This window comes from Fistularia commersonii, chromosome 32 (assembly GCF_037954325.1).
Source record: "Fistularia commersonii isolate RoL2024-O1a breed Wild chromosome 32, RoL_Fcom_v1.0, whole genome shotgun sequence".
Classification (NCBI taxonomy): Eukaryota; Metazoa; Chordata; class Actinopteri; order Syngnathiformes; family Fistulariidae; genus Fistularia; species Fistularia commersonii.
The window spans coordinates 6,950,055-6,976,851 of NC_141315.1; the positions used below are offsets into that span (position 1 = coordinate 6,950,055).

Genomic DNA, 26,797 nt, shown 5'->3' on the forward strand with positions numbered 1-26,797 from the left:
TAAGGAGTAAAACAATACTATTTCATTTTGTCGTATATTGCTTCTGAGTTATCACAGAGGACAAAACACGCTCTGCGGTCGGTGAATTCACCCCCAACCAGCAACACGTTTCGGTGTTTAGTTGCAAAAAAATTTATTATCTGTTTGATGTTTTCTGACATTTTCACCGTAACTCTACAAAAAGTGGGGTCTCGGACCCGTTACCTTTCATATCACACCGCGACCGGCACCGGAAAGCGGCTCCATCCACGCATTCAGACCATGAACACGTCACTGTTTTGCAGCTTGAATATACCGGAGTAGTGCAGAAGTCTTGTGTCGGCCGATAAATAACAGAAGGGACGATGGGCGTTGAGTTGCCTACGGGACGCAGGCTGGCCTCCACTAACATGCTGACTCATTTATCATATCATGCACCACAACGTGTATGGTGAGGCCTCACGATTTCCCTACTTCTTCTTGGATTACAGACAATTTCTTGCTTGTTTTCTTAAAATTTAGGCCTTTCTTTGGCCAATTTACATACCGCAGGATCACGTCGTTGAAAGGCTGTATCTGTGTAATTTGCAAAATTATCATTTTGCTGTTCTGGCTGATTTTGAGGCTTTTTTTTTTTTCTGATCTGTGTCGGTTTTTTGATGTTTTACACAGAGTGACGAGATTTTACTTTTCTAGACGATGAGCAAGAAATGTTGCATTCCACTCACTTTCTCAACACTACCACTTTGGAAACTACTGGTCTAAAAAACAGCTAATAGAGCGTGATTTTTTTTTACATTTTGTCCCTTTTTATAAATTTGCTGCAGGAGAAATGTGGAGTGTGTGTGCTTGTGTGTGTGTGTTTGTGTGTGTGTGTGTGTTCGTGTGTAAACCTTTACAAATGCTTCACATATTTTCACCCACATTCTTATAAACAACACAGTGTTTTGCAACAAATAAAAACACAGAAACGGAGAACATCAAAAACAGGTGATCTACCCATTAACATGATATAAAACAAAAATAAAAATAATTAAAAAGTTCACAAATAAGGAATAAAGGGCTTGTCGGGATAATAACGGGAAACATGAGAGTGAACAAAATGTCTTGAAAAAAAAAAAAAAAACACGTCAGGAAAAGTCCCTTTGCCATGGCAACATTAAAAATGAAAACAAAACAATGAGGATAATCTGAACTGCATGGGAGAGCATCCGCCTGCAGGAGGAGCGGAGGACGTATTTATTGCTTGTTGATGGGAATCAAACTGACGTGCCGATAAGGAGCTGCAGGTGGGACGCCGGGGAACGCGGAACGGGCGAGGGAGATGCAGCCGGAGTGGCGGCCCATGTGTTTCGTGTACATTCTGTCAGGTCATCGGCTTACATTCTGTCTTTCTCGTGTTCCTTTCATAGGAAGGTCGCTGCCACGAGAGGGCAAAATGTGAGGGGACGTCGAAAGCTGCGCGTCGGAGTCAAAGACTCGAGCTCCGGGGCGTTGGTGCTTCGCCCGCAGACTGTTATATGTTGTCTGGCCACTGATTCGACATACGGTATAGGACAGAGATGCAGTAAGTTAGTAATAAATTCGATTGCAGATCACAGTAGCCCCTGACTGTTTGGCTGGTAATAAGAGGAGCGGGAAGGAAAGGAGAGGAGCAGCATGTACTTTTCAAAAAGGATAGTGTCACAATAATCGTTGGTTTTTCCAGCTACAGGTAATAAATAACAACGTGGAAGAAGGCTAATCATCCTATCACCGATTTAAATCGCGGACGAAAAAAAAAAAAAGTCAAAATCAGATAAAAGTGTACAGATAACGGATGCGAAGCCCCTCTGTTCCTTTCGACTCCTTCATTTTCCGTTCGAGGGAGACGTCGAGACGGGCGGAGACGGGGGGGGCGGGTCCCTGTTTATCGAGGAATCCGGCGATGCTGCGCCACAGCGTGTCGTAGAGGAGGAGCTGATGCCGAACAGATATGCATGTGCGCGTGTGTGTATGTATACGTGTGTATGTTTGCAGGCCGTGCATTGGTAAAATCAGAGTGTGTTACACGATGAGTGGTCCGCGGCGAGGATGTTTAGGACTCTGGCCGTCCCTGTTCTCTGCCCCCTGCTCCTCCAGGTTGATGTTGCTGGTGGAGGTGTGGTGGGGGAGGGGCTCCAAAACAGGCCGGTAGCCCCCCAGGTACATCAGACCTGGCAAAGAGATGACACGTGAGCTGAATAAAGATCTCCTCTCTCATTTTTTGGGCTCTGAAATGTCATTTTTCTTCAAATGACTGTTTTCTAACAGCTGTCGCTAACGGATGTTTGCGTCATGGCATGTTTTGAACCCGTGAGTAAAACCAATCACGACAGTAAAATAGCTTTACCTTATTCCTATTTCTGGGTGAAATAAAATATTCAAAGGGATTAAGAGTTCCGGATTCCTCGAGGCCAAGGGAGGGAAAGGAAAGGACTGAAATCACCGCCGCATTCTGTGTAGCTTTAAGGATGAAAATATAGATTCTGATCACTTTTAACCAAACACCTTTTTTTCCCCCCTTTTTTTGCTCGATTAGCCGCCGTGACATGCAAAGTGACGTGCACACACAGAAGAGCAGTGCATCCATCTCATCCCACAACAGGGATCGTGGCGAACACGCATTTTTCCTAAATAGATAAATCCCATCCAGGTCTTGCATACCGACCATCTCGGATAACAAATAACACGACTGTGAATTTAATGTGGATTAAGATGTGGAACAAGATGCTTCAAATGTGTAAAACTGTCGCCGCGATCTTGGCGTGACTTATTTGCGCGCACATCCACTGCCCAGTTAGGGATGGATGCTGGATGAAAAAAAAATTGCACACCAAAAAAGGCTTCAAAAAGAAAATATTTATTTTACATACAACACCTAACACTCATTCTCGCACGCATGACGTTTCGAGCAAAAAAATAGGGTGCTTTTGCTCAAAACGTCATGCTTTGTGTTACATGTAAATCATCTTTTCCTTTTGGAGCATTTTTTGGTGTGCAAATTTTTTCAAAAAACTCTTACTTATTTACGGGTTGTAAAATGGTTATAATGATAATAGAATCATCTCTGCGGTACTGTAGTGCAACTACAGAAGCGTATGGAGAGAAAAAAAAAAAGTAATCTATGCGGCTGAAAGGAAAGAAAGAAAATCCGTGAGAGCCTCTTTCAAAAAAACGCTTGTGTCTGATCTTTCATCTAGGCATGGCTTCATACCTAGTCCTCAATATGCACTGGGCACGACTCCTCATCTGTCCATCCGAAAGGGGGGAGCGACAGGAGGGAGAGAGATGAAGGAGGAGAAAGAGAGAGAGAGAGAGAGAGAGAGAAAGGGAGGGGGGAAGTTTGGGAAAAGACAGCAGAAGGTGTGAGGAATGACGGGGTGGAAGGGGAGGAGAAACAGAGAGATACAGAACACTTTTACAACACAGGGAGAGAGAAAACACGTCACAACAGCCGCCTTAAAAAGACCAAAGGGTTGACGTGGGTTTGAGGGAATGGAGGGAGATTTTTAGGGGGGGGGGGGGGGGTGACGAGAATGACGCAGGTTGTAAAGGAAAGTGGACCCCCACACCCACCTTGAAAAAAAAAAACAAAAAAAAAACCGAATGTCTCACTGAGTCATCTAGATGTTCAAATAATAAAGAACAAAACAAGGACCACCTTTGGCTCTCATCTCACAGAAGTGTGACGGGGGTTGAGGAGGGTTTGGGGGGGGGTTAGACAAAAGGGATTATGAAGGAGTGAATGAATGAGCTGCAGATGTTTGGCAAAGCTGCTCGGAGCTGGCAGACACTGAACATGAACTTCCAACTATGGGATGGACCAAAACCCCATTCTCTCCAGCACGTTCACACAAACAGAGGGGGAAATACGGCATGCTGGAAGCACGTATCTTAAGCACATTAAGATGCACTCGCACACACACGTACACACACACGCACACACGCGACAAAGTTTAAGCTAGGAGGAGAGAGAAGGGCTACCACAAGACCAAGGGATAGGAATGAAGAGAAGAAGGAAAGCTCTGGGTCTTCATGCTCGGCATCACTTCCTGCTATATCCGGCCTCCCCGTAGCTTTACTTTATTCTATCACATGAGCGCATGAAGCTAAGGTGACGTTCTTCAGCCTCATGCACTGTCACCACCCTCGTCTTCCTCACTCTCTCCTCACTCTCCCGCCCTCCCGGCAGTCCAGCACTCACGCCCCACTCCTCCAGCTCTCATCGGTCCATGTTCGAGAGGTTGCCACTCACCGGCGAATCGGCTGTCGGGAGCCTGCTCATTATCCAACCCCAAAGAGGGCGTGTCGCAGAGGGCGACGCCCTGATTGTTATTGGCCAACTCTGGACACCTGCTCCGCCCACCTGCAAGCGAGGGCAAAGGTCAAACAATGGCAGCCAGGCACAGCGGGGAGCGATCGGGAAAAGCGTGGGTGGGAATGGAGGCTGGCCATGCTGGAAGTGCAAAAGTGAAATATTTCAACATCTGAAATGTTGCGGACGTGAAGTAAAAAGCTGGCACTATGTGAAATAACAAAAAAAAACCTCCAATATGCATGAAAATATAAAACTTTGGGGGGCTTCAGTGAACCCCATCTCCTAACATGACTCTGGACCCACCACCTCACACTACGATGTTGGTACAGAGCGTGTTTTTGCCATATTACCCCCAATAAGCCTGCAAAAATTGCATATTTGAGAGGTCAACTATTTGCACACGCTCAATAAACAAAACAATAAACTTGATTTTATAGGGACAAGGTGTATGCACAAAGGGTATTGCACCCGACTTCAGACAATGTATTAGACAAGAAAAATTATCAAAACAAATCTACTGTCTTAATTTATTTGTTTTGGTGTTTGAAATTCATTTGAGAACGTGACTTAAAGTCAGGATTTTTTATCATTTTTTGTTCGGCTGTCTTAATTTATTTGTTTTGGTGTTTGAAATGTATTGGAGAACATGACTTAAAGTCAGGATTTCTTTTTTTTTTTCCCACGATGGAGTGTAAAAGAATTATTTTCAATGTTCAGATGGAGTACATCCCCCATAAAATATGTTTATTTCTATTCTATAGTTTTTGTCGCTTGAGCAGTCTCACACAATAGTCACATTATCTACACATCTAAGTGTTTGTGTGTTCATTACAACCAGAGGGGAATACAATTCTACGCATAAATGGTAAGGATTAGCATTTCTATGCTTTTTTTTCCAGCATGGCCCCTTAATTAATACTGACATATGCAATATGTGCCTGCTTGCCAGCTGCAAGCCTGTGTGTGTGTGTGTGTGTGTGTGTGTGTGTGTGTGTGTGTGCTAATGAGGAGGAACTGATAGAGATGATTGGCAGCTCGGCACAGACGTCTACACGGCGCACAACCGGGCGGTGCTGGTGCGCACACACACACACAAACACACACACACACACACACACATACACGCGTGTGTGTGCGTGTGTGCAAACATACATCGGTGCATGTGCTCATTCGCATTTTGCCAGGCAGCACGCGTTTCCGCTCGTCTCCTAGGGAACTGAAAGGTCATTCGGGAAACTCATAGGTAATCAGAGATTGTTTCAGTCTCGCCTGATGTCTCACACACACACACACACACACACACACACACATCACAGAGAAACCCTTGTTAATTTGCATGCACACATTTCAACCTGTCTGAAGAAGGGTGACCTTGTTGTTTTTTTTTTTTTTGCCAAGTCCTAGTGGTCAGTGACTCACACTCTCACACAGAGATTCACACACATACACAAACACACACACACATGCGCACAGCCACACACACACGGGCATAAACAGCAATCAGCGGCAGTGCAAATGGAACGTGCACAAGCTTCCACTTCGTGATGCTAGAGGTGAAGACTGCAGGGGCCGCCAGGGCATGATATGCATACAGTAATTGAACGATACACGAATCCACACACACTTTCCACAGACGTTTCTCAAAGGTGTATCTCATGCAAATGCAAGTCACGAGCGCGATGTGCAATGGGACCACATCTTGACACAAGATGCCTGTCCGTGCGCGCTTCCCTGCCGAGTGAAGAAGCTCCGACCTGTCGGGATTAGTTTCACAAATGACCCGTTCGGATGTCGTTGAGTCGGACGCGGTTGTGACAAAACCCTCCCTCCAGAAAAAAAACGCAAGTAAGGTTTTTTTCACGTCATGTATGTAACAAGCAACTGGCTTGATCCACAAACTTGTGCGGTTTATTTCGGATGGCCTGAGGGTACAAGTCCCCCTCCCATAAAACCTGCTTTTGTGAGTATGTGATTCATGCTAGCAGCTTGTTTTGGTTTGATTTGGCTTAGCGCTGCTTTTTTTTTTTTTTTCTTTTTTTTTTGCTTTTCCACTGCCGACAGTAGTTTTTGGTAACAAGTTATTTTTGCAGTACGAGCTCTGCTAGGGTGGTCGGCACGCTGAGGGGATGCATGCTGTACATTTTGTACTTTACACGTAGTGCTAAGTTGTAAATCTTTGACCGCTGCGATCGCAAAGCCCAAGATCGCCGAGATGGCGGTAGTGACTTGGGACTTTTTCGCATGGTTTGCCACGAGGGTGACCCTGAAACGCTAGCAAGCCTGCCCAGCTTCTTATATATTCAAACCTGCTCATACCTGGTATTAACATGCAGTCAGAATGACAATATTTAAAGTCTGACTGAACCGCTGAACAGTGAATACATTTTCGTCTCCGTGTTTAAACCTCTCGGTTTAGAGGGAATAAGGATTTAGCGACAATATGAGAAATCACTTTGGCTTAGATGATGCGTGTCGTGGCGCCCTTAAATGAATTTTAAAAAGGGGAATATTTGTCCAGAAGACAAAAAAAAAAAGACAAAACGTCCTTGTGATCCGTATGGGTTTCAATTACTCGACAACGACTGCAATCAAAAACAGAAAGAGGGATTGTATTTAATCCAATGGTTCACGGTTGAATTATTTTAAATCGGGTTTGAATAGTGAGGGGTGGTCACCATAGTTACCTTTCCCATTGGACGGAGAAGAACAGTCCTCTTCAGTGACATCATTTCCCTTGAGAAACAGAAAAGGTTAATAAAAGCCGAAGATTAACAGATTGAGTTTCATTAGAAATGTCAAATCACTGACGGATCGCAGATACCTCCGAGTCCTGCTCTTCCACAACCACTGAGTAGTTTTGGTCATTTGGTTCATTGGAAAATTCCTGAGCAGAGGGAAAGAGACAAATTGTAATAAGAAGCAGGGGAAAAAAATAATCTCCGTCCATCTATCCATCACGTCGGTCCATCCTCACCCCGTCCTGCTGTGAAGATCCTCGGCTCTCCATGGGCGTGTCCCGGTGCTCCTCCCCTTCCGCATCTCCCCCCTCGTCCCCCCCGGGTTCGCCTTCTGCCCCGGCCAGGTAGGACCCTGACATGGAGGACATGGTGTCAGTGCTGATGTGGGAGTGCTGCGAGTGGGACGAGGCCATGGACATCACCGACTGGGCCAGGCTGCTGCTCACTGGGTCTGGCAGACAGACGGAGACACACAACATGGTCCGACCCGAAAGACTGAGCATTTCCTGTTTGTGCGCGAGGTAACATTTCTGCCATTTTGTGAAAAAAAAAACAAAAAAACCATCACCCCCAAAAAAACGGATTATGAACATTTGCAGTCTATTTCAATATTTTTTTTCAAACACGGGTGTCACACTAAGGAAGTCAAAGCCTCTTTCAGTAACTGGCGCTGGCATTTGGCACACTTACAGCAGCTGAAATTAATTTTGGCCTTTTGGACAAAAAAAAAAAAAAAAACGAGAGGGCTAATTACCAAATATTTTCTGACGCTGCAAGCATTTATTTATTTCTTTTTCTTTTTTTTTTCCATATCGCAGCTGTTTCCGCTCTGAGAGGAACTCGGAGAAGGAGAGGAAGGAGAGACAGAGGAGGAACTACAAATAGAAAAAAGATGCAGTTTTGCTTCAATCCGGGGGGTATATCTCTGGATCTATGCAAGCAATTATTAAAATGGAAATTGTCCTCTTCAGGATGTCTTCATCTTTTACTCTTGATTTTGTTTGAGCAACATTTTGATGATTGCCTAAAATTAAAACTGAACGTCATCATGGTCACGGTTGTATCTGCCAAGACCATGTTGCCTTTTCTCAGTGATGATTCATGTTTTGTGTAGCCGTCCCTGAAGAAATCCGGCCGTGAAAATGCGGCTTTAAATCCAAAACAACATCTTTGTTACGGATAAAATGTTGACATCCGATTAGGAAGCCAAGCACTGACTTCGCTCCAATACACGGAGGATTTCTCCAGCTTGTGTTTCGCCCTAAAACCGGAAAGTCACGTCCAACAGGCGGGACTTCGGTTCACACTTTTCTGGATTCCGCACACGTCCAGGAGATCATGTCCAACATCTGAACTGCTCCTGGATTTTAAAAGTCTTTGCAAGCGACCATCCACACTCAAGCCAGCGAATGGCGACAGAAGATCGCGTGATTCAAAGAATCAGAAACCGAATCAGATGTGATATAAAACATCTGATCCAGTCTAATGTGTGTATACAGGACTGTTTCAGAAAATTTGAATATTGTGATAAAGTTCTTTATCTTCTGTAATGCAATTACAAAAACAAAAAAATCATACATTCTGGATTCATTACAAATCAACTGAAATATTGCAAGCCTTTTATTATTTCAATATTGCTGATTATGGCTTACATCTTAAAGAAAACTCAAAAATCCAATCTAAAAATATTAGAATATCATGAAAAAGTAATTTTTGTTTTTTTAATTGCATTACAGAAGATAAAGACCTTTATCACAATATTCTAATTTTTGAGACAGTCCTCTATATTCAGTCCAGATTTTCCGGTGTGCAAATATCTGCATGAAACCCTCCACGTGGGCACTCCGATGAGCGAAATGCAAACCATACCAGTATTCGACTAATCAAATTGGTGACACAAAATGGAAATCTGGGGCTGCTCAAAGATGAACTCTGCAGAGTAGACTGAAACGTTTTCATGCTACTGTGCACTAAGCATTTCTTTCCAGCTGCAATAACAGTCCGCTCCGGTTGCTTTGTGCCAGGAAGACCATCCAGCAGATTTCCCATTACATCTGATCCAGTGGCACCGGAGTAAATCGCTGAGGTGGCGCCGACTCATTATTTATTGACGTTAAAATGCTCCCTGAACTGCGTTTATCATCACTGCTCTGCCTGAAATTTTCTACATATATATATATTTGATGACGGTAAAACATTTCAAAGCAAGACCAGTCTATTACCAGGCAACGCGTCATGTACATATCACAAAAGCATGTATAAGTGAAAAGAGGTAAACGGGAGAATTATAAGGAAGACGGGGTAAAAAATTGGCTTGCAATGAAACAAAATGCCATGATTCATTGACCGGTTAGTGTTTAGCGCTGCGATCGAGCCCAATCCGAAAAAAAAAAAAAGCCTCCTCAACCTCTGGAAGCGCTTCTATCTGAACAGAGAGAATATGGGTGGAGGTCAATAACCCAGAAGCTAAATTTAGAACCCGGCTGCTGCAGTTGAAATGCAGTGGGAGTCCGGCCTTCGCTCTCTGTCGGGTTAGTAGTTTAAGTCTGAGGCGGAGGCTGGTGGTGGTGGTGGGGGTTGATGTGCGGGAATAATGTCAGGGTGAAAGGCTCGGGGAGAAATCGCATCAATGCATGTTCTCACAAAGTCGAAAGTGTGTGTGTGTGTGTGTGTGTGTGTGTGTGTGTGTGTGTACCTTCGGGGGAAGTGATGGTGGAGGAGAGGGGCGTGCCAGTGCAGGATGACTGGTCGATGGCTCCAGACGAAGACAGAGTCAGATTCTCGCTGTCTGGAGTGACTCCGCACTGTGGAGCCGGCAATACCACAGTGAGAAAGGAGCTAACAACACACAACGCAAACCTTCAAAGCAACATACAAACACACACACACGCACCTCCTGCTGATCCACAGCCAGTTTGTGGCGACAGGCCTCCATTTCACTGCAAGACTTTTCATCCTCCTCCTCGGGAAGCACGGAGGAATTCTGGGAAAGCGACCTAAAATAAACAGCGAGGACAAGCTAGCTTAAGACGAAAATAACACGAGCGAGGTTTCGAAACAGAAATGAAAAGGCCCATTCGACGTAAACAAAGAGTTGGGTAAACAACGAGTCCGTGGAGAATGTGCTTGGATATTATCGCATGTTCTACGTTTTGAAAAAAATGGAGCAAACGCATTAATCTTCATATTTTCCCTCCAGAGCGTGGAGGGAAATATTCAAATGATTAAATCAACGGGTGGAAAAAAAACAATTTTATATCATGTGGAGCCACTTCTCAAGTGCGACCAGGACGGCAGCAGATGCTTACCGTCTGAACTGTGGTTGAACCAGTTTCGTCCGATTTCAAACCAATCGGGCCCTGACAGAAAATGCGTTTGGGTCTTTTTGTGGATGAAAAAGGAGGAGGCGAAGTAAATATGCTGAAAATGTAGTGCTTGAAAACTTCTATATCAAAAGATTTGGAACTGCGACGAGTCCCAGGGGGTGCTGTGACGGACGTGACCTCAAAGTGGTTTCTTCTGAATTCTCAGGGAGAGTAAACAAACATTTAGCGCATGTTGGTATCGAGGGGAAAACGTTCAAAAGCTCATTTTTCCGCGCAAATACGGAAGACGACATGAGCTCCGGTGCGGACAATCGGTCATGCCACGAATAAAGGACAAGCCGATTGATCCGTCTCAGGCGAGGGAATCGACTAATTCCATTTTAATCGATCGTCCGTGAGGGACGGGCGAAATTACTGAGGGGAAAACACGATTAGCTCATTCGTTCGTTAATTTGACTGAATTAGCGAAGAGTTGTTAAAAACAAAATCGAGAAGGAGCCCGTCAGATGGATGCAGGTGGTGAAATTGGGAAAATTTGAGATGCAGAAAAAAAAAAAAACACGACGCAACAAGCATGTCCGATACACGCGGATGTTCAGCGGACTCACTTGGATCCGCTCTTCTTGAGTTTGAGTCCCTGACTGGAGTTGGAGTGGTCTAGAGGGGAGAGGGAGCGGGCCGCCGCCGGGTGAGGTTCGCTGCTGTAAGGAGGCAGCGCTCCTGAGACGTGACTGGGGCCGGAGTGGAGAGGAGGCGCCGCCGAGGAGGTGTTCAAGGGGCCGTTCAGCGCTTCCAGGAGGGACACCGCCTCGTACCCCGGGGGGATGTGCTCGGACGCCTGCGGACACGGACAATCACGTCAGACGCCTTGCATTTTTTTGCGTCTTTGTTTTGCTTCTTTCCCCGCAGTACCGAGTGCTCCTCCGAGTCCGAGGTCTGTGACGTGATGACGGGGTTGAAGTTGCTGGGCGACAAAGGGCTGAGCTTCTTCCTCATGGCTCGGATCTGCAGCAGAGCTCTGAAGGCTGAAATCGAAACAAGATGATATTAAACGCAGGTACTTGAATTCAACGGCGTAAAAATTACGAGTCGATGCCGGCGGGAGACTCACGCAGTCTGCAGATGGGGCAGCAGTTGGCCTGGTAACGCAGTGTGTCTGCGCAGGCGTTGCAGAGACACAGGTGTCTGCAAGGCAGGATGAGTGTGTCTCGCACGTCCGACAGACACACCACGCACTCCGCGCTGTTATCGCTGATCTCGTCGTCCGCAACCTGGCGGGAAGCAAAAAAGAAAAAGAAAAGACACCCACGTATTGCGGAGAAACTTTCATTTCAAGACGGAGTCAGGTTGCGAAGACATTAAGTGTGTCGTCTGATGTGAAGATCAAATGTGATAATCTGTCACTTCGGATTAACCTTTGATTCTTGGCTATTGTATTTGTTCTCGATCCCGTAGATCTCCTGCAGCAGATAACTCACTCCGTCCACCTGGGAACACGGTAGCAAAAGATAAAGGCGGCGGCGAGCGAAGGACCAAGCGTCAATTTTCAAACGGGAACCAAAAAAAAAAAAAAGGCAAGAGAGGAGAGGAAGATCTGAAGTACTCACCACCTGTTTCTGCTTCAGAGGCTTCACACAGTAGCTGCCGTCCATGTGCTGTCGAGGGAAAAACAGTTAGACGCGACAAGTCTGGACCTATTCTGCGACGGAGGAACGATTGCGACCGATGCTTTGTGACACATCATCGAACTGTGATATGGAGCTGCAGCTTTCTTATAATTAATTTATTTAATCTTAAATTGAGATTTGTCGAGCAGAACTCAATTAGCAGCATCCTGTTGCATTTACCAAGAAAAAAAATAAACATCAAGAAAGTGACAGGGATAAGAATCCAAAAAAAATAATTCTGTTAAAAGCTGATATTTTACTTTTAAAATGCCACATCGTTGATGCATTTAAACAAAAGAGGAATTAAATTAATCGTAACGGCAGAGACATACTAATAGCCCATATATGGTGTTTATTTATAAATGGTATTGTCAAGACTGAGAGGTGGTATCTATATATGCATCAATATTTTTAAAGATGGGCGTCTGAACAGAATGATTTTCGGTCTTTTTTTAAAATCTCATTTTACCAAATCCTGAACAGCATACAACAACATCCACTTCAAATGGTGCAACACACATTTTCTGAATTAACCTTTCCTCTGACATTTCTGAAATGTTAAGAATCCATAAAATACATAACATATCGAGCTAGAGATAGGATTCACCATCGTGTCGGGATTTTGAATGCGGGACTCCATATTCATGAACGCACCTAAAAACATATGAACCCAACAGAGTAGCTTATTCACGGCTTATGTTTGAAATCTCATATCAGCTTTCATCACACATACAAATTGTAGCGCATAAAAAGCACATTTAATTCAATTTAATTCAAAAGAGTTATTATAGTCTTAACTTTACTTATAAATATAATCCATGTGAGTCCAATTTAAAAAATTGTCTAAGTTTGGATATGAAATCCTCCATTTTGAAAGTGAGGAGAGGAAAAAATATATGGATGGCTGCACTTGACTTGCTAACTCTGGCTTGCTGTCACTGAATTCTGCAGCCGAGGAACCGCAAGAAGAGTTCCTGGAATCACGAGCGCCCCCTAACGTGAGGCCGGAGAACTGCATGCCTCACTTAGTGGCTCTTTGCAGCCGTTTTATGATCACTCAGCATAGGAAACTAGTAACACACATACAGTTGTTGAAAAAAAACACTTTACATTGGAAATGTAGTTCATATAGCAAACATGTTTGAACATTTTAAAGAGAGACTGCAGTACGGTCTTCATGCTGAGCATGCCAACAGTCAGCTGTCATTGCACAATCTACATTGAGGTTCAACAGTCTCTTCTCAGTATTTGAAAAGTAAATGTGAAAATCCAGAGATTTTGAATAAAAAGCAATCTAAAGCGGCTGAAATTAAATAGAAACATACTTTTATAGTGCAAAATGCTGATAAATATAACCATTTAATCCTTTTTTCATTTTACATTTTTTTCTTTCCAAGCTTGGCAAGTGAGGCACGGACCTCTTCTGCCTCCCCCAACTGCACGTCACTGGTTGCAGATATACTTCAATATCCACAGAGAATTTTTTGGATTGAGAAGAAGAAGAGTTTTACACTTATTGTATCTTATTAAGCCTGGTAATTTCAATTGGCAGACGAGCACTGAAACCTAGTACTGACGTCCGATCTCTCTGCGACTGATACGGGGGGAAAAAAAACACCTTCCCACTTACTTTCTCAAATGTTGCCAGCAGTATATGAGAGTGGCCCAAGTGCTCTGTGGGCAGAAGAGAGTGGATGCAGTTTTTATTTTATTTCATTTTAAATTTTTTTTAACCGTCACTCGACTTTTACATCAAACCATCAGCGCAGTAAAAAGAAACTGACCTTCGCCCTCGTCCACCACAGCCTGCACCACCATGGGGAACACCTCCTTGTCCATGTCGAACAGCAACTGAGGGGAGAATTCAGAAAGGGGCAATCTATCTGTTTCGGCCCTGTGAAGGTGTTTCTGAAAGCACGGCAGCCTCACACACACACACACACACACACACACACACACATGCACAAACAAACACGCGCGCATGTACCTCATCGTCAGCCCACTCGCTGAGGTTGACGGTGTGTGAGGGTAGGCAGAATTGCTGGAAAACGCCCCTCTTGAAGTGAACCGTCTCTGACTGCAGAGAGCTGTCCTGGGGAAGATACCTGCAGCGGAAACACACACACACACACACACACACACACACACACACACACACACACAAAGAGTTACACGCAGCAGCATACATATCTTGACAACAGATCAGGGAAGTCAGAACTGGTAATACCTGCTGCGGATCTGACGTGGATGATTCAGCAGTTACAGATTCAATAGGAAATTATTGTGAAAAGGTTAATCAGATTATTCTGTGTATTTACTGTTTAAATATAAATAAATTCATAATGAATACATTCAAATGCCTGGATTTTTTTCTTATCTTATTTTATTGTCTCCTACTGCAGAATGTTCATTGACACTATATAAATGGAGGAAGAATTTACACAGGAGTTTTAAAATGAATATGGGCAGCAATGTATAACGCAATAGACAATTTGTGCAGAAATGTCCTTCGACCCGCATGATTGCAGAATCGTTGTCGGAGAAATAACACAACGTTCTAATGAAGGTTTGACTTTTAACCGTTTCGCCGATAGAAAATAACACGCTTGGTTCAATTCATGGAAACCAGAGAAGAAGACATTGTAATTACTCAATTGTTAGCGTAAATGTCAACTAAAACAAAATGGAAAAAGCAAGCTTTGCTTACACCGGCACTCCGTTGTGAAACTCCTCGATGGCCTGGTAGTAGATGGTGATGGCCACCTGCGTGTCGGCGTCGAAAGTGAATTCCACGTTGTAGCAGGCCCTGTTCTTGCTCGCCGCCTCGTCGCCCGGCAGCTTCAGGTCCTCGCTGCATCTGTTTTCGCGGAAACGGGAACGCGGTCTAAGCTCAGGATGCCTCCTTGACCCTTTAGCATCATTTTTGACACTGGTAGAATTTGTCCTGATTGTGTGAAAGCTTTGGAGCATTTAGAGAGATTCTAAAAATCTAAACGACTTCCACTCAGGCAGCCTTTCAGCTTTGGAAACCATGACAACATCACTACCTCGTTTTTTTTCGATCAACTCAATGGCCCCACGTTTTCTTTTCTACTTTTGTGAACGGTGGACTCAAAGACGGCACGCTTCCCCTTTCGATTTCTAAGCTTTGTGGCGCTCAAGGACTAAATGTTATTTTCACCCTTATCACAATTTCAAATACTGAAACATTTGAAATATTTAAAAAAAAAAAACGATACATCATTTTCCCTTTTTTTTTACTTTTACCAATCTGCTTTTTAACCTTTTCTGCTTTCTTTGACATTTCAGCCTGCGGTTCATTTCACATACGCCGTGCAGGAAATGCTTTCGGACGGTTTATTTTTATCCGGCATGTAATTCAGTGTTCTATATAAAAAATAAAAAAAAAATGTTTCCTTGAGAGTGCCCGCGGAAAATTAAAATTCAGGTTAAGGAATCTTGCATGATTTGACGCCGTCCTACGAATTAGCCATTGCAGGCCGGTTCCTTAAAAATAGCCCAGCAGATGTAAAATTAGACAACAGGGCTGTAATGAGGGGTTGTGTGTGTGACTGGAGATGGATAGAAGCTCGTACCGTACAAGCCGCAGCGTGTCCTTGCGGATGTTTATAAGGCTTCGTAACGTCTTTACTGGTTCCTGAGGCGGAGGGGCTGCATATGGGAACTGCAAGCAAAAACAAACAAACAACCCCAGATATTACAGATGTAAAATACATGCTATGAGACGCGGGAGCAGCGGCGTTCCGCTTCCCCTCAAACCGCCCCGACATTCCTCTCGCCACCGCGGGGAATTCGGGCCCGCGTGACGAACACGGCTGCTCCCGGTTTAACCTTAACCCGGGCGGCTTTTCCGTCGGTTATCACGCCAGTTGCCGACGCGCCAAAATGAATAAAAAGAAAAAATCCACTCAGCTCGTGTCTTTTTCCCGGGGACGAGGGGGGCTGACATTTCGGAGGTGGCATGTCGGGCGCATATCTGCACGCAGGCTGGGGACGGCTAGTGTGCGGGAGAGCTCAGGATCAAACAGAGCGGATCAGATGGGGTCATTTTACAGCATGGGGAGAATTTTGCGCTTTTTTTTTTTTTTCCGGGACTCGCTCTTGCGACTGAACTCCTCCCGTTGAATTAAACTTTACAAAGCCCGTTCTTACATCTACAAGCGACCTTTTCACTTGACCTGGGCTGCAGTTCACCTCTCAGCATTTTTTTTTCTGTGTGTGTGTGTGTGTGTGTGTGTGTGTTTGAAGCCAGAAGTTGCTGACTTAGCACGACGACAGCCAAGGTAGTTTGAGGACCTCTGGAGGAGAAACATACAGGATGTGGTCGGATACCTCCGACTACAACCCCTCATCTGTGTGTTTGTGTGGCTGTGAATGGCACCGTGTTCAGTGCTATTACACATCTGGGCCCAGCAGGAGTCACGCCTGTAAACCACACAAACAAACACACGCGGGGTAGCAGATGCTGAAGAGCGCCATTCATCGGGCAACATACAGACCAACAGTGTAGGTCTTCTGGCACATTAGAAAAAGGCGAAACATCCAGGGGCCATTAAAAGTGCCTGTATTTCAAAACATATTTTTTTAAGGTCCTGAACTCCAATATAAAGACTCACAATTCCCACGATAGTCGTACTAACCGGTTGGCCTTTTTGAAGCATTTTAAATTCAATATAACCTATTTCTCATCACAAAAAAGGCAACTAGTAAAAACATTTTTTTTATGGCCCGCTTTTAGATACATTTATTTTTTGCTCAATTAAAATTACTGAATTGCTTTTTTATAATCGCATTTGATTTTGATTTCTCCCGACCTCTATTCTCCCCGACTCTTGAGTTACTGCGCTAAATTGATAAGGTTACTGGTTGATTGCTCCAATAAATATGAAACTTAAATACAAATCACGTATTCAGTAATTAAACGGACGGGCCTCATGGACGCAGATGCGTTCTGTTAAGAAAAAAAAAAAAAGCAATTTCAGAAATCAATTTTGGATACACCAGGGCTTCTGGCAAGTGTTATTGAAAAATCTCTAAATATAGCCCGTCCATTATCATATTTGTCAGGCTGTGCAGGAGAACCAAGAGCACAACGGGGTTGGGTTTATGATTCCACGGCACCATCTGCTCCGAAACCACCAATATTATATAATGCTGGTGGAGCTTCGCACACATATTCAGAGGGGAGAGAGAGAGAAGAAAAAAAAAACAAAAAAACGCCATTACCAGCTGAATTTGGGTACCCACGGGAGGATTAAACACACCCACGTATATGCGAGAAAAACTGCACTCCTAATTTTACCCGGGGTCTAGACAGAAAGGTCAGTGCGAGGGAGATAACGCGCTTCCTCAAGAAGCCGCCGCTCAGACAGCGAGAATTTTCCCCCCTTGTCTCTCCACGCCGGAACTCTTCAAGATCCCCGGCTCTGGTTCGTTTCAGCTTTCGGGGTTCGTGACGATGAGAAGGAGCGGCACACCCTCCAGAGGCCCCCTTCGCTCGACAGTCTCCCTCTGAATGTCATTTCGATTTCTTTTAATTAGCTCGACGGGATGAGACGTTTAAATAATTTTCAATCAGCGTCAGCGTGACAGACTGGTAATTGCCACCGCGGGAGTCGCCAACCTCTGCACAAACATCGGCTTCTTTCTGATGGCAAAGAGACGGCAGCGCTTTTAAACACTTTTAAACTCAGCGCTTTTGAACGAGTTGCTGTTGTGATCAAATAAGTTGTTGGTTTTTTTTTTGGTTCTAATTTATGGAAGTCTAAAGTTCAGTTAATCAAGATTAATTTTGAATTAATCTGAGATTATAGGCAAGATCTCTGAGGAAAATTAGTTAATTCTGACCCCAATCTTTTTGTATTATGTCACTTATTGAGTAAAATGACCAGGCAGTTGAGGTTCCAAGTAAAGAGATGAGGCCTTTTCTTAATTTTTGCAGAATCTGGTAGGTTTTCAAAACCTTTTTTTATATTTTGAAGTAACCAAGCAGAGAATTCATCCAAAATTTAAATATACATTGTTTTTCTTGACTTTTGGAAGCCTGACTTTAATCAATCCAGATTAGTCTGAATTAATCTGCAATTCAATACAAGATTTCTGGGGAAAATGTCAGACCCTTGAGTTTATTCTGACTCCAATTTCTTTGTATTATGTCATTTTTCCCATAGAAATAAATTTGCTATCGGTTTGGTACTGGTGCTAGAAATCTATGCATCATTTGTTTAGCTGTCAGCTCAAAAGCAGAGTTAGCTTGAGGAAAAGATTGCAATTTTGTGCTCAAATAAGTATTCCCATTCCCCATTCAGACTGGGGATAGTCTCAAAATATGATGCAACAAAATAAAAAGTTCACACAACAGTGCATTGGTTCACACATTTGTAACAAAAAAGACAGGTTTGCTTGGTTTTTTTTTTGTTTTTTTTTTTTTTTTTGAAGTCTGCTTCAATCCAGATTTCTAAGGAACATTTCTGATGTGAGTATAATATTCTTAAAGGCAAGAATACTCACAGCTACTGGCCTGGTCCCGAGGAAGTTAAGGTCCGTGTTCTCCCCGAACAGGTAACCCTCCGGATGGGTGGAGTCAAACTTCTCTCCACCCATGATGAAATGACTGGCAAAGTAACTCCCTGCAAAAGCAGAGAATTACACTTGTAAGGGCATGTAGGGCCACCCCATATATGTCATAAATATTATGATATATATGTTTATAATATATTGCTTTAAAACCTGTTAAAAACTCACAATATGTCAGGACTTCATGCATTGAAAAAAAAAATCTATTTCAAATTAATGCACTGACATTTTCAGTAAAGATGGAATTTTTAAAAAAAAATGTTGCTGGACAATCAGATCAAGAGTAAATTAACTCTGGACGCCTCCAGTCGATACTTCATTTCCGATTTTTTTTTTTTTGGACCAATTGAAATGGTAAATTGCAAATGTGGAGGTTTGATTACCAGGCATCATATACTTTCTCGGGAATGATTCACAGAGTACAATAGTTGATATAATTGCTTTTCCTGCTGCTTTTCTTTTTTTCACTTGCCACAAGGAGACATCTTTCACCCTGAGTGACACTCTGCTTGAGATTTTACAGGGAGGCTTATTCTACTCCTATTTTTTTTTTTTTTTTTTGCTCCATTTTACTTCAAACCTTTCCCCATCCGCGACATCACCAGCATAAAACATTTACATTTCCCTTAAATATTTGAACCATTTAGCAAATACTAGCATCTATAGAGGCCCACAAAAAAAGAAACTAAGAGGAGCTTGATCTCAAACATCACAAGGAAGTTAGTGGAGGCTGCAGATATTCCTGCGAGGAGTAAATATGATGAAACAGGTGTGGATCAGTTCCTTGTCCACATAGGAATTCCCTGTCGTATTTTTTTCTTTTTTGCCTCATTTATCATTCAGGAAGCCAGAACCAGAACCAGGTTCTATGCGCATTTGAGCCGCTCAGCTGTGGATCCTGCCGGTAAGTGGAAGCGCCCGACCTCACATTGGAAGTTATAGAGTATGAAGTGCAATAATATACAAAACGCCGACCGAAACCGCGTCTGAGTGAATGGTTGACAGATTTCAACCGGTGTTAGACAGAGCGGCACGGACTGCGAGGGCCTCCTGAGACCTTTCGACAAATGATGGCAGCTCTGGAGGAGTGCTGGGGAAAAGTCGATTTGCATGAAAGTGAAGACCGTAGGGGCCGTTTCGGGGGGGGCGTTCACACATCTAAGATGCGGCCGTTAAAGAACTGGGTGTCTCCCCTCCAAAGATCAGCCTGGTTTGTCAAGAACTTAACCCACTCACTTGCGCTTTGCTTTGTGATATCATCTATATGTCCTCATGTCACACACGCCGGGGTGTGGTTTTCCGCAATGTGAAATCTCTGTTGATGGGATCACAAACATCGCCGTCGGTCCGCAGCTTGTTTGCATGTTTACCATGACTTTAAGGTGACGACGGCAGCGCTAAGTAGACGTTCTGCCATTTTAATCACATGGTGTAGTAACACCATAAGACTGTAATAGTAGTCTACAATCTTATAAATACATGCCGATTGTGTATCTGCAGGGGAAGACCGCTCGTCTGGAATCATCTGTCTGCATTAGACTTGTGTGATGCTGCAGAAGATGACAGTTTGGAACCCTACAAATCATGACCTACAAAAAAAAAAAAAAAAACCTCCTATAAAAATCTTTTTTTTTTCTCTGTCGTCTTGGTTGTATTTACAGCAGGTAGGAGAGACGAGAGCCAGGCTCAGAAGTTTTTGTCACCAGATCCCAGTGGTAGGAACTGGGGCTGACAGATCGGTTTCACCGGGCGCCACCATTACCACTTTCCACCCCTCCCACAACCACCAGCACCCACCCAACTCCTCCGGGCTGCAGCCGAAGCTGCCGTATCATAAACCCATGCAGTTTAATGCAGTCCAAATGTGGTGAGAGAGGTTCTACCTGCAGAACTATATCACAGATGTTACTGTGTCATCAGCACCTCATTGCACATCTGAATGAAATCCATTTTGGCCTCTCCTCGATGGAATTAAAGAAACAATTGCAGTTTATTGTCACATTCATGGAAAGAAACTAAAAGCTAAAAAAAAGGAGCTGAAAACCCCTCCACAGCCAGAAAATGTCATAAATGATGATGGTTAACAAGATATGTTGAAAAATACACAGGGCTCAGTTTGAGGGTGTGGACTGGTGGGCTGGGTTTACCTTGATATTTTGTGCAACAACCCAATTTCCTAATACCTTTGGTAGATTGAATGCAGCAGCCAAAGCCTCACTAATAGTAGCTCTGCTGAAGTAACACAAGTACAATTTGAATGAAATACCTTAAGACAAAAAAAAGCATATCTTTATATCACTAAACCGCATATCTGGTGTTGGGAGAATCTAAATAATGAAAAAGCCTTTGGACAAGGCAGCTAAAAATAACCAACCGTTTTGATAATGAATAAATTATCCAGAAAAAAAATACAAAGCTTCTTGAAAAAATTTATGATTTTACTTCCACTCATGAATTTTTTTTCCCTTGTCTAACCTTTTTCGAGCCAAAAGACCCTTTACTTAAAATTGAAAACAGTGATTGTTGCAGTTTTGCTTTTAAAATTTAAAGACCCTACTTGACTCCCGCAGAGGAAGCTTCTCCACAACCGACGGTGATGCCAGCCCTTTTTATTTATTGCCATTCTCCTGAGGATCATCATGACTTATTTATCTCACAGGCAGAGCGAGGCAGTCATGATGCCACCAGTCCGGAGCCCGAGATGGGGTTGATGGGGTGTCGGGGTACTTGGGGGGGGGGGGGGGGGGAGGAGGGGAGTTGCAGCTTCAGCTTTGATTTTCATTAAAATAGAGGAGAAAAATATAATATCTGGATCATATGAACGTGTGGAAAGTCAGCTGTGAGTCACATTGCACAGAGCAAAAAAAATACTCTTGGGTTTCTGCGAGTGGGGGGCACTATTGTGTCAACTAAACAATGCAATGTGGGAATGAATTACAATAAATTCTGACAATCTAGATATATTTATTTAAAAGCCTATTCTCAACGCCTCATAATTGACACAGCAGGGGTTCTCTCTCTTTCCCTCTATCTCTCTACAGGTACAGAAGTCCAGAAATTCCCTGCAGGCCTGCCAGCAGATGAGGTGTGATGTTTTTTTTTTTTTTTTTTTTTTTTTTAAGGTGATGGTTGTTCCCCTTATGTGCACGACATAAATAATCCGTGGAGGACCCCGCAACCCTGCGACCCCCCCCCCCCCCTTCCCTCCTCCACAACATCCCCCCGTCCGGGTCTGACCTGTTGTTCGGCGACTTACCAGATTTCGGCGGATAACGGTACACCGAATTGGACGGGATGTCCACTTCTTCCACGCCGATGTTCTGCCTGCTGGTGAAGGCTCCCATTTCCAGTCAAAAATAAAAGCGCCACCACTTTCAGGTTCGCCTGGGCCGCCGCGTCTTTCTCCTTTTTTTTTATTTCCTATCATTTAATCCGCTCCGCGCCGCCCCGTCCATTCCTCCCGGGTCCGAGCGCCGCCGTGAATGTGACCGTCCCGGGGATTAGTAGTTGTTCTCTGGCTGTTTATCCCCCCCACCACCCCTCCTCCTCCTCCTCCTCCTCCCGCCCCGCACCGCCCCGCACCTCCACCCCGCACCGCCCTTCCAACCGTCTCCAGTCAACAGTGCGGGTTCGTTTTTGTTGTTTTTTTTTTTTTTTTGTTTAGTTTTGTAGTCCGATCGGTGACAGACAGGAGGGGAGGTGGCGGCCGGGGGGTGGGGGTCTCTCCGCGGCTACTTCACGGACCACTTTGTGGCGTTCAAGCGTCGGCGGACGCGGCCGGTGATGGGCATGGATCTCCCGGTGCTTGTCGTTGCTGGATCCTGTCAAAGAGCTTTGTGGCTCCCCATGACGTCAGCCGGGCACAAATCCGGACCGTGTTTTTTTTTTTTTTTTTTTTTTTTTTGCGCAGTCCTCCCCTCGCCAGCTAGCGTCTCCCGACCCGCTTCATAACGTGACCTCCCTACTACGCCAAAGCCGTTGAAGCAGCGTTGACTGCAGTGCAGGGAGGACCGAGGGGGGGGAGCCACACATGAGCAGTTAAAGGCTCAACAATTAATTAAATATTATAAATACTTTTGAATACCAAACGATAAATATTACTGTTTTGTTTTATTTATTTATTTCTGCGACAATTAAAAAAAACACACAAAAGTTACGAGCCGCACCTGAAGCAACATCAGGGCCGCTGATGTTTCGTAGTTTTTGTAAGTAAGCCGCTGATTCCTTATTATGGTCGCGGTCTTTTAATAGGACTACATAGAACAAAAGGCAGAACTGCGGTTCCACCATTACTGCGCAGCCTCCCTGCCGACAGGGGGCAGTGTAGCGGAAATGCCGGAGGAGCGCGAGCGACCCGATAGCCAATCAGAGGAGGCCACCGCGGGCGCAAAGAAAAGGCGAGCAGGAAAGGAAGCTCGGTTGCCGCCATTTCACGTGCGAGAAACGCGGTGTGGTCGTCCGTTGCAGCGGGAGAACAATTGAAATTCTGTTTGAATTCGATTTTATTTCGGCAGCTGAAAGTTGAAGAACCCTCGGTAACCGTCGAGCTAAACGGTAGAGCCTTCGGTGTTTTTCTGTTGAATTGGCCCTGTGTGTCACTGTGAGAAAATGAGTTACGGTAGGCCGCCGCCAGACGTTGAGGGAATGACCTCCCTCAAAGTGGACAACCTAACTTACCGAACTTCGCCGGAGACTCTCCGCCGGGTTTTCGAGAAGTACGGACGCGTGGGCGACGTGTATATTCCCCGGGACAGGTACACCAAGGAGAGCCGCGGCTTCGCCTTTGTGCGTTTCCTCGACAAGCGGGACGCCGAAGACGCCATGGACGCGATGGACGGCGCGCTGCTCGATGGGCGGGAGCTTCGAGTGCAGATGGCCCGCTATGGACGACCACCGGACTCTATGTACAGCCGGAGAGGAGCCCCACCACGCAGATATGGAGGGTACGAACATAAAATCAAGATGAAATTATTCAGTAATCGGATAGGCGAATACTTCTTATCCAACTGTTTCGTAATTTATGTGCTAACGACAACGTGTTTCCCCGCGTTGTTAGCTAGCTATCAGTTAGCATAACGTTTGCCGTAACCGAGTACACACTGCTTGGCGTGTTTTTAAGATGAATCTCTTGCCTTTGCAGCCGCTCCGTGAGCCCCCGTCGCCGCAGACGCAGCCGTAGCCGCTCCAGGAGCCGGAGTCGTTCGCGCTCCAGGAGCCGCCATCATTACAGCCGCTCCAGGTCCCGCTCCTACTCCCGGTCCAGGTCCCGGTCCCTGTCCAAGTCCAAATCCAAGTCCAGAACCCCCAGGCGAAGCAAGTCAAAGACACCCTCCAGATCCGTCTCCCACTCGAGGTCCAAGTCAAGGAGCAGAACTCCGGCTTCCAACAGAGGGTCCAGGTCCAGATCCAAATCCAAGAGCCGACCCAAATCTCCAGTGGACAACGGAGCAGAGTCTTAATCCAAAGTTGGAGACGACATGATGGTATTCTGGGGCTTGGGGGGATCATAATTAGCAGATGATATTCAGAGCAGGATTCTGCTGTCTTGATTTAGTTTGATCAATACAAGACACCAAGTTTGCAGAATCATGTATCTTAGTAAAGTAAAGAGTAGAGCTTACCATGGTGTGTATGCTTTATATTCATGCAGCCCATTTAAAGCACACACATAAAGAGTATGATCTACAGTTGCATCTATATATTAAATTGGGGTGGTGTGGGTATGTATGGGTGGGGGGTGGCTGGGATATGTCACTCAAATCGTTCACCTAAATGTGGAATTCTTTCCTCCAAGCTGCGGAGTCCTGTTTGCAAAGAGAGGAGGAGGAGATGGGGGTGTGGCAGTATGAGAGCAGTTAGTGTGTGACCCGCCCATGTGACCTGCCTGTTGCTGAGAGCGATGGCAGTTGCTAAGGAGCAGGTCACCAAGGCAACAGTGGTTGCTATGGAGCAGGCCGTCATGGCGGTGGTTCGGGCTGTCAGTTGGTGTATGAGGTGGTGTGGTGAGGTACGTTCACGGGGACCACAGGCAGATACTGAGTGCTGTTCCCGCCTCTCACAAAGGGAACGGACCCCAAGGTTTGTTTTTTAAATATGGCCGAGTGCTATTTGGATATTTGTTTTGGGGGGAGTGTGGGACCAAGGAAGGTGTACAAACAAATCTGTACATTGCTTTAAATGGTAGGGTGGACACAGTCCCTTTTTAAGCATTAACAGGAAGTTTAGATGTACAATTAATTGAGGCCAGGTCTTGATTCAACTCGTAGTTTTACTCTTGTCAACTGTGTCCTGTCTTTCTTTTCAGATCTCAGATGATTGAGCCTTTGCCGACGAAGCCAGGAAGAGTCTCACAATGAGCAAGTGGACTCCGCAAATACCACTGAATGCAGACTTAAAGGTTATTTGGAACTTGGTCTAAAATGTTTTAAGTGTTTGGATTTATTTTCCCACACAAATTCCATAATTAGAATGTGGTCATTGTTTGTAAAGTTGAGCATATTAAAAGGGATTTGTCAAAGTTTCTTCCCAAATTTAATTTGTTTTTGTAATGGCCTCTGAATTTGTACTTGTTAATAAATTCTTTTTGAATGAACGTAAATTTCTTTTAGTGAAATCACTTGTCAAACAATTCTTTCCAGAGGGGATTTGGAAAAGTTTTAACTTGCAGAGTTGGTGTTGACAAAAAGGGGGTGTTGGACGTTGAAAGCCTTCACCGCTACAATAAACTATAAATCACTCTATTGGAAACAAAAACAACACGCTGTACATTAACATGAGATCAAAGCGGAAACATCGGCATTGTATAATTTGTGACTTTAATCCAGCAGCATAGCATTTTCCTTTCTGTCAATTCTTTCTGTCCGGTTAAAGTTGCTCCCTATGACTCTAACCCTCTTTCTTGTGTATCTTTTGTGCACTAGGCGCAGTTGTGTAGCAGTTGAGTAATGCTGGTTAGCTGTTAAGATGCGGTGCAGTGCGGTGGTGACATGGTGTGGCGTGTTGCGGTGCAGAGTGCCCGGCGCTGTTCCGGGGCTCGACCCTCCGCTGCTGTTTGCCGGTTTGTAAGATCACAGGTGTGGCAGATCATCCATCCTCTGTCTTGTGACCTCTTCCCCCTCATGTGTTGTGCAGATTCTTTACCTCCCCTGTTCCTCCTCTTTGGTTCACCCACTGTTAACTGGTTTTTGCTCGCTTTTTGAAACTGGGTCTGTCGTGACCCAGTAAAGGGTTGAAAGGAAAGTGCAGTTCTGGCTGTTTAATGACTCATCTATTTGTATTGCATTCCTCTGTGAACCTCTCAAATGTCTTGTAATTGCTTCAGGTGAATGCTAAATAAACATCTCTGTCGTACATGCGTCTTGTACAAGTTGTCATTTTCAGCACCTTCGCTTCGTATTTGAACAGCGTGGAACCGTGTTTTAACCTGAGGCAGCTGAGTAATAGATGTACTCTGGTTTGGTAAAAAGCCGAGTGTTGGCTGTTGGAAGAAAGGAATGTGCTTGAATTCAAATAGACTATTTCTGTGTACCTACTTTAACAGACATTGAGAAGAGGTGTTTCGTCATTCGTAAGTCCATTCTCTGCCATCATAGTGAAAATATTGAGATTGTGCAAATACTTGAAATTCGGTCTACAATGTTTCTTATGAAATAATACAGTGTAAATGGAACAAGGAAAAGCAGAATACAATGTCAGGTAAAATGCCAGGTTGTATTTGATCCGCCATTCTGGGGCTGGTGGTCGATTGTCTTGGGAAGGACCTAAGTACATTCACTTGGCCTGCACTCTGGCCAGGAGGCCTGGTTCCATGAGGCTGGACACAAATCCTTTCTCTCCTCCATAACAACTTTGTAGTGCAGACTGTGAGGTAAACAAGTATAAACCGAAATAGCAAGCAATATGCTTTTGCATCCCTTATTAAAGGATTTTCTAAAAGCGACTTTGTCAAGAGACAGGTGGTGTCATTGCAGATTTTATTAGAATTCACACCCTGAGCCCCATTCAAAGCTAAATTCATATTTGCTTAAATTGGAGTTATTTGGATTCATTGTGCTACCTGAGTGCCTTGGTGGAACACACGGTTCCCGTGGGCTGCCGCGGGTATGAGGATGTCACTGCGAGGAAACGTGTAGCGATAATCGGCGGGGGCTG

The 26,797-nt window shown here is 44.6% G+C and overlaps 2 protein-coding genes across 8 annotated transcripts; one reads left to right on the forward strand and one right to left on the reverse strand.

The window, feature by feature from the left end:
- Window positions 1-108: 108 nt before the first annotated feature.
- On the reverse strand, window positions 109-22,260 carry rnf157 (ring finger protein 157). 5 transcript variants are annotated; one of them, XM_086139375.1, is made up of 20 exons: window positions 21,903-22,260; window positions 18,581-18,699; window positions 15,646-15,734; window positions 14,757-14,906; window positions 14,037-14,154; window positions 13,834-13,900; window positions 13,680-13,723; window positions 11,990-12,037; window positions 11,798-11,869; window positions 11,494-11,653; window positions 11,295-11,407; window positions 10,991-11,220; window positions 9,950-10,052; window positions 9,752-9,860; window positions 7,293-7,408; window positions 7,140-7,202; window positions 7,003-7,051; window positions 4,256-4,366; window positions 3,215-3,249; window positions 109-2,174 (listed from the first exon to the last, which is right to left on the reverse strand). In XM_086139375.1, the coding sequence occupies exons 1-19, from the start codon at window positions 21,988-21,990 to the stop codon at window positions 3,215-3,217; spliced, it is 1,884 nt and encodes a 627-aa protein (XP_085995501.1). In that variant the 5' UTR covers window positions 21,991-22,260; the 3' UTR covers window positions 109-2,174. The 5 variants fall into 5 exon arrangements, with proteins under 5 accessions (XP_085995501.1, XP_085995500.1, XP_085995498.1 ...); XM_086139374.1 differs by having other exon boundaries at window positions 7,293-7,507; XM_086139372.1 differs by lacking the exon at window positions 3,215-3,249.
- Window positions 22,261-22,520: 260 nt separating this feature from the next.
- On the forward strand, window positions 22,521-26,000 carry srsf2a (serine and arginine rich splicing factor 2a). Of its 3 annotated transcripts, XR_015104195.1 has the most exons (5): window positions 22,521-23,589; window positions 23,787-24,129; window positions 24,441-24,653; window positions 24,951-25,043; window positions 25,567-26,000. XR_015104195.1 is itself a non-coding variant. In XM_086139376.1 (3 exons), exons 1-2 carry the CDS (start codon window positions 23,255-23,257, stop codon window positions 24,103-24,105), a joined length of 654 nt encoding a protein of 217 aa, XP_085995502.1. In that variant the 5' UTR covers window positions 22,521-23,254; the 3' UTR covers window positions 24,106-24,129; window positions 24,951-26,000. The 3 variants fall into 3 exon arrangements, 1 of the variants encoding a protein (XP_085995502.1); XR_015104194.1 differs by lacking the exon at window positions 24,441-24,653 and having other exon boundaries at window positions 25,567-25,615; XM_086139376.1 differs by lacking the exon at window positions 24,441-24,653 and having other exon boundaries at window positions 24,951-26,000.
- Window positions 26,001-26,797: the final 797 nt, after the last annotated feature.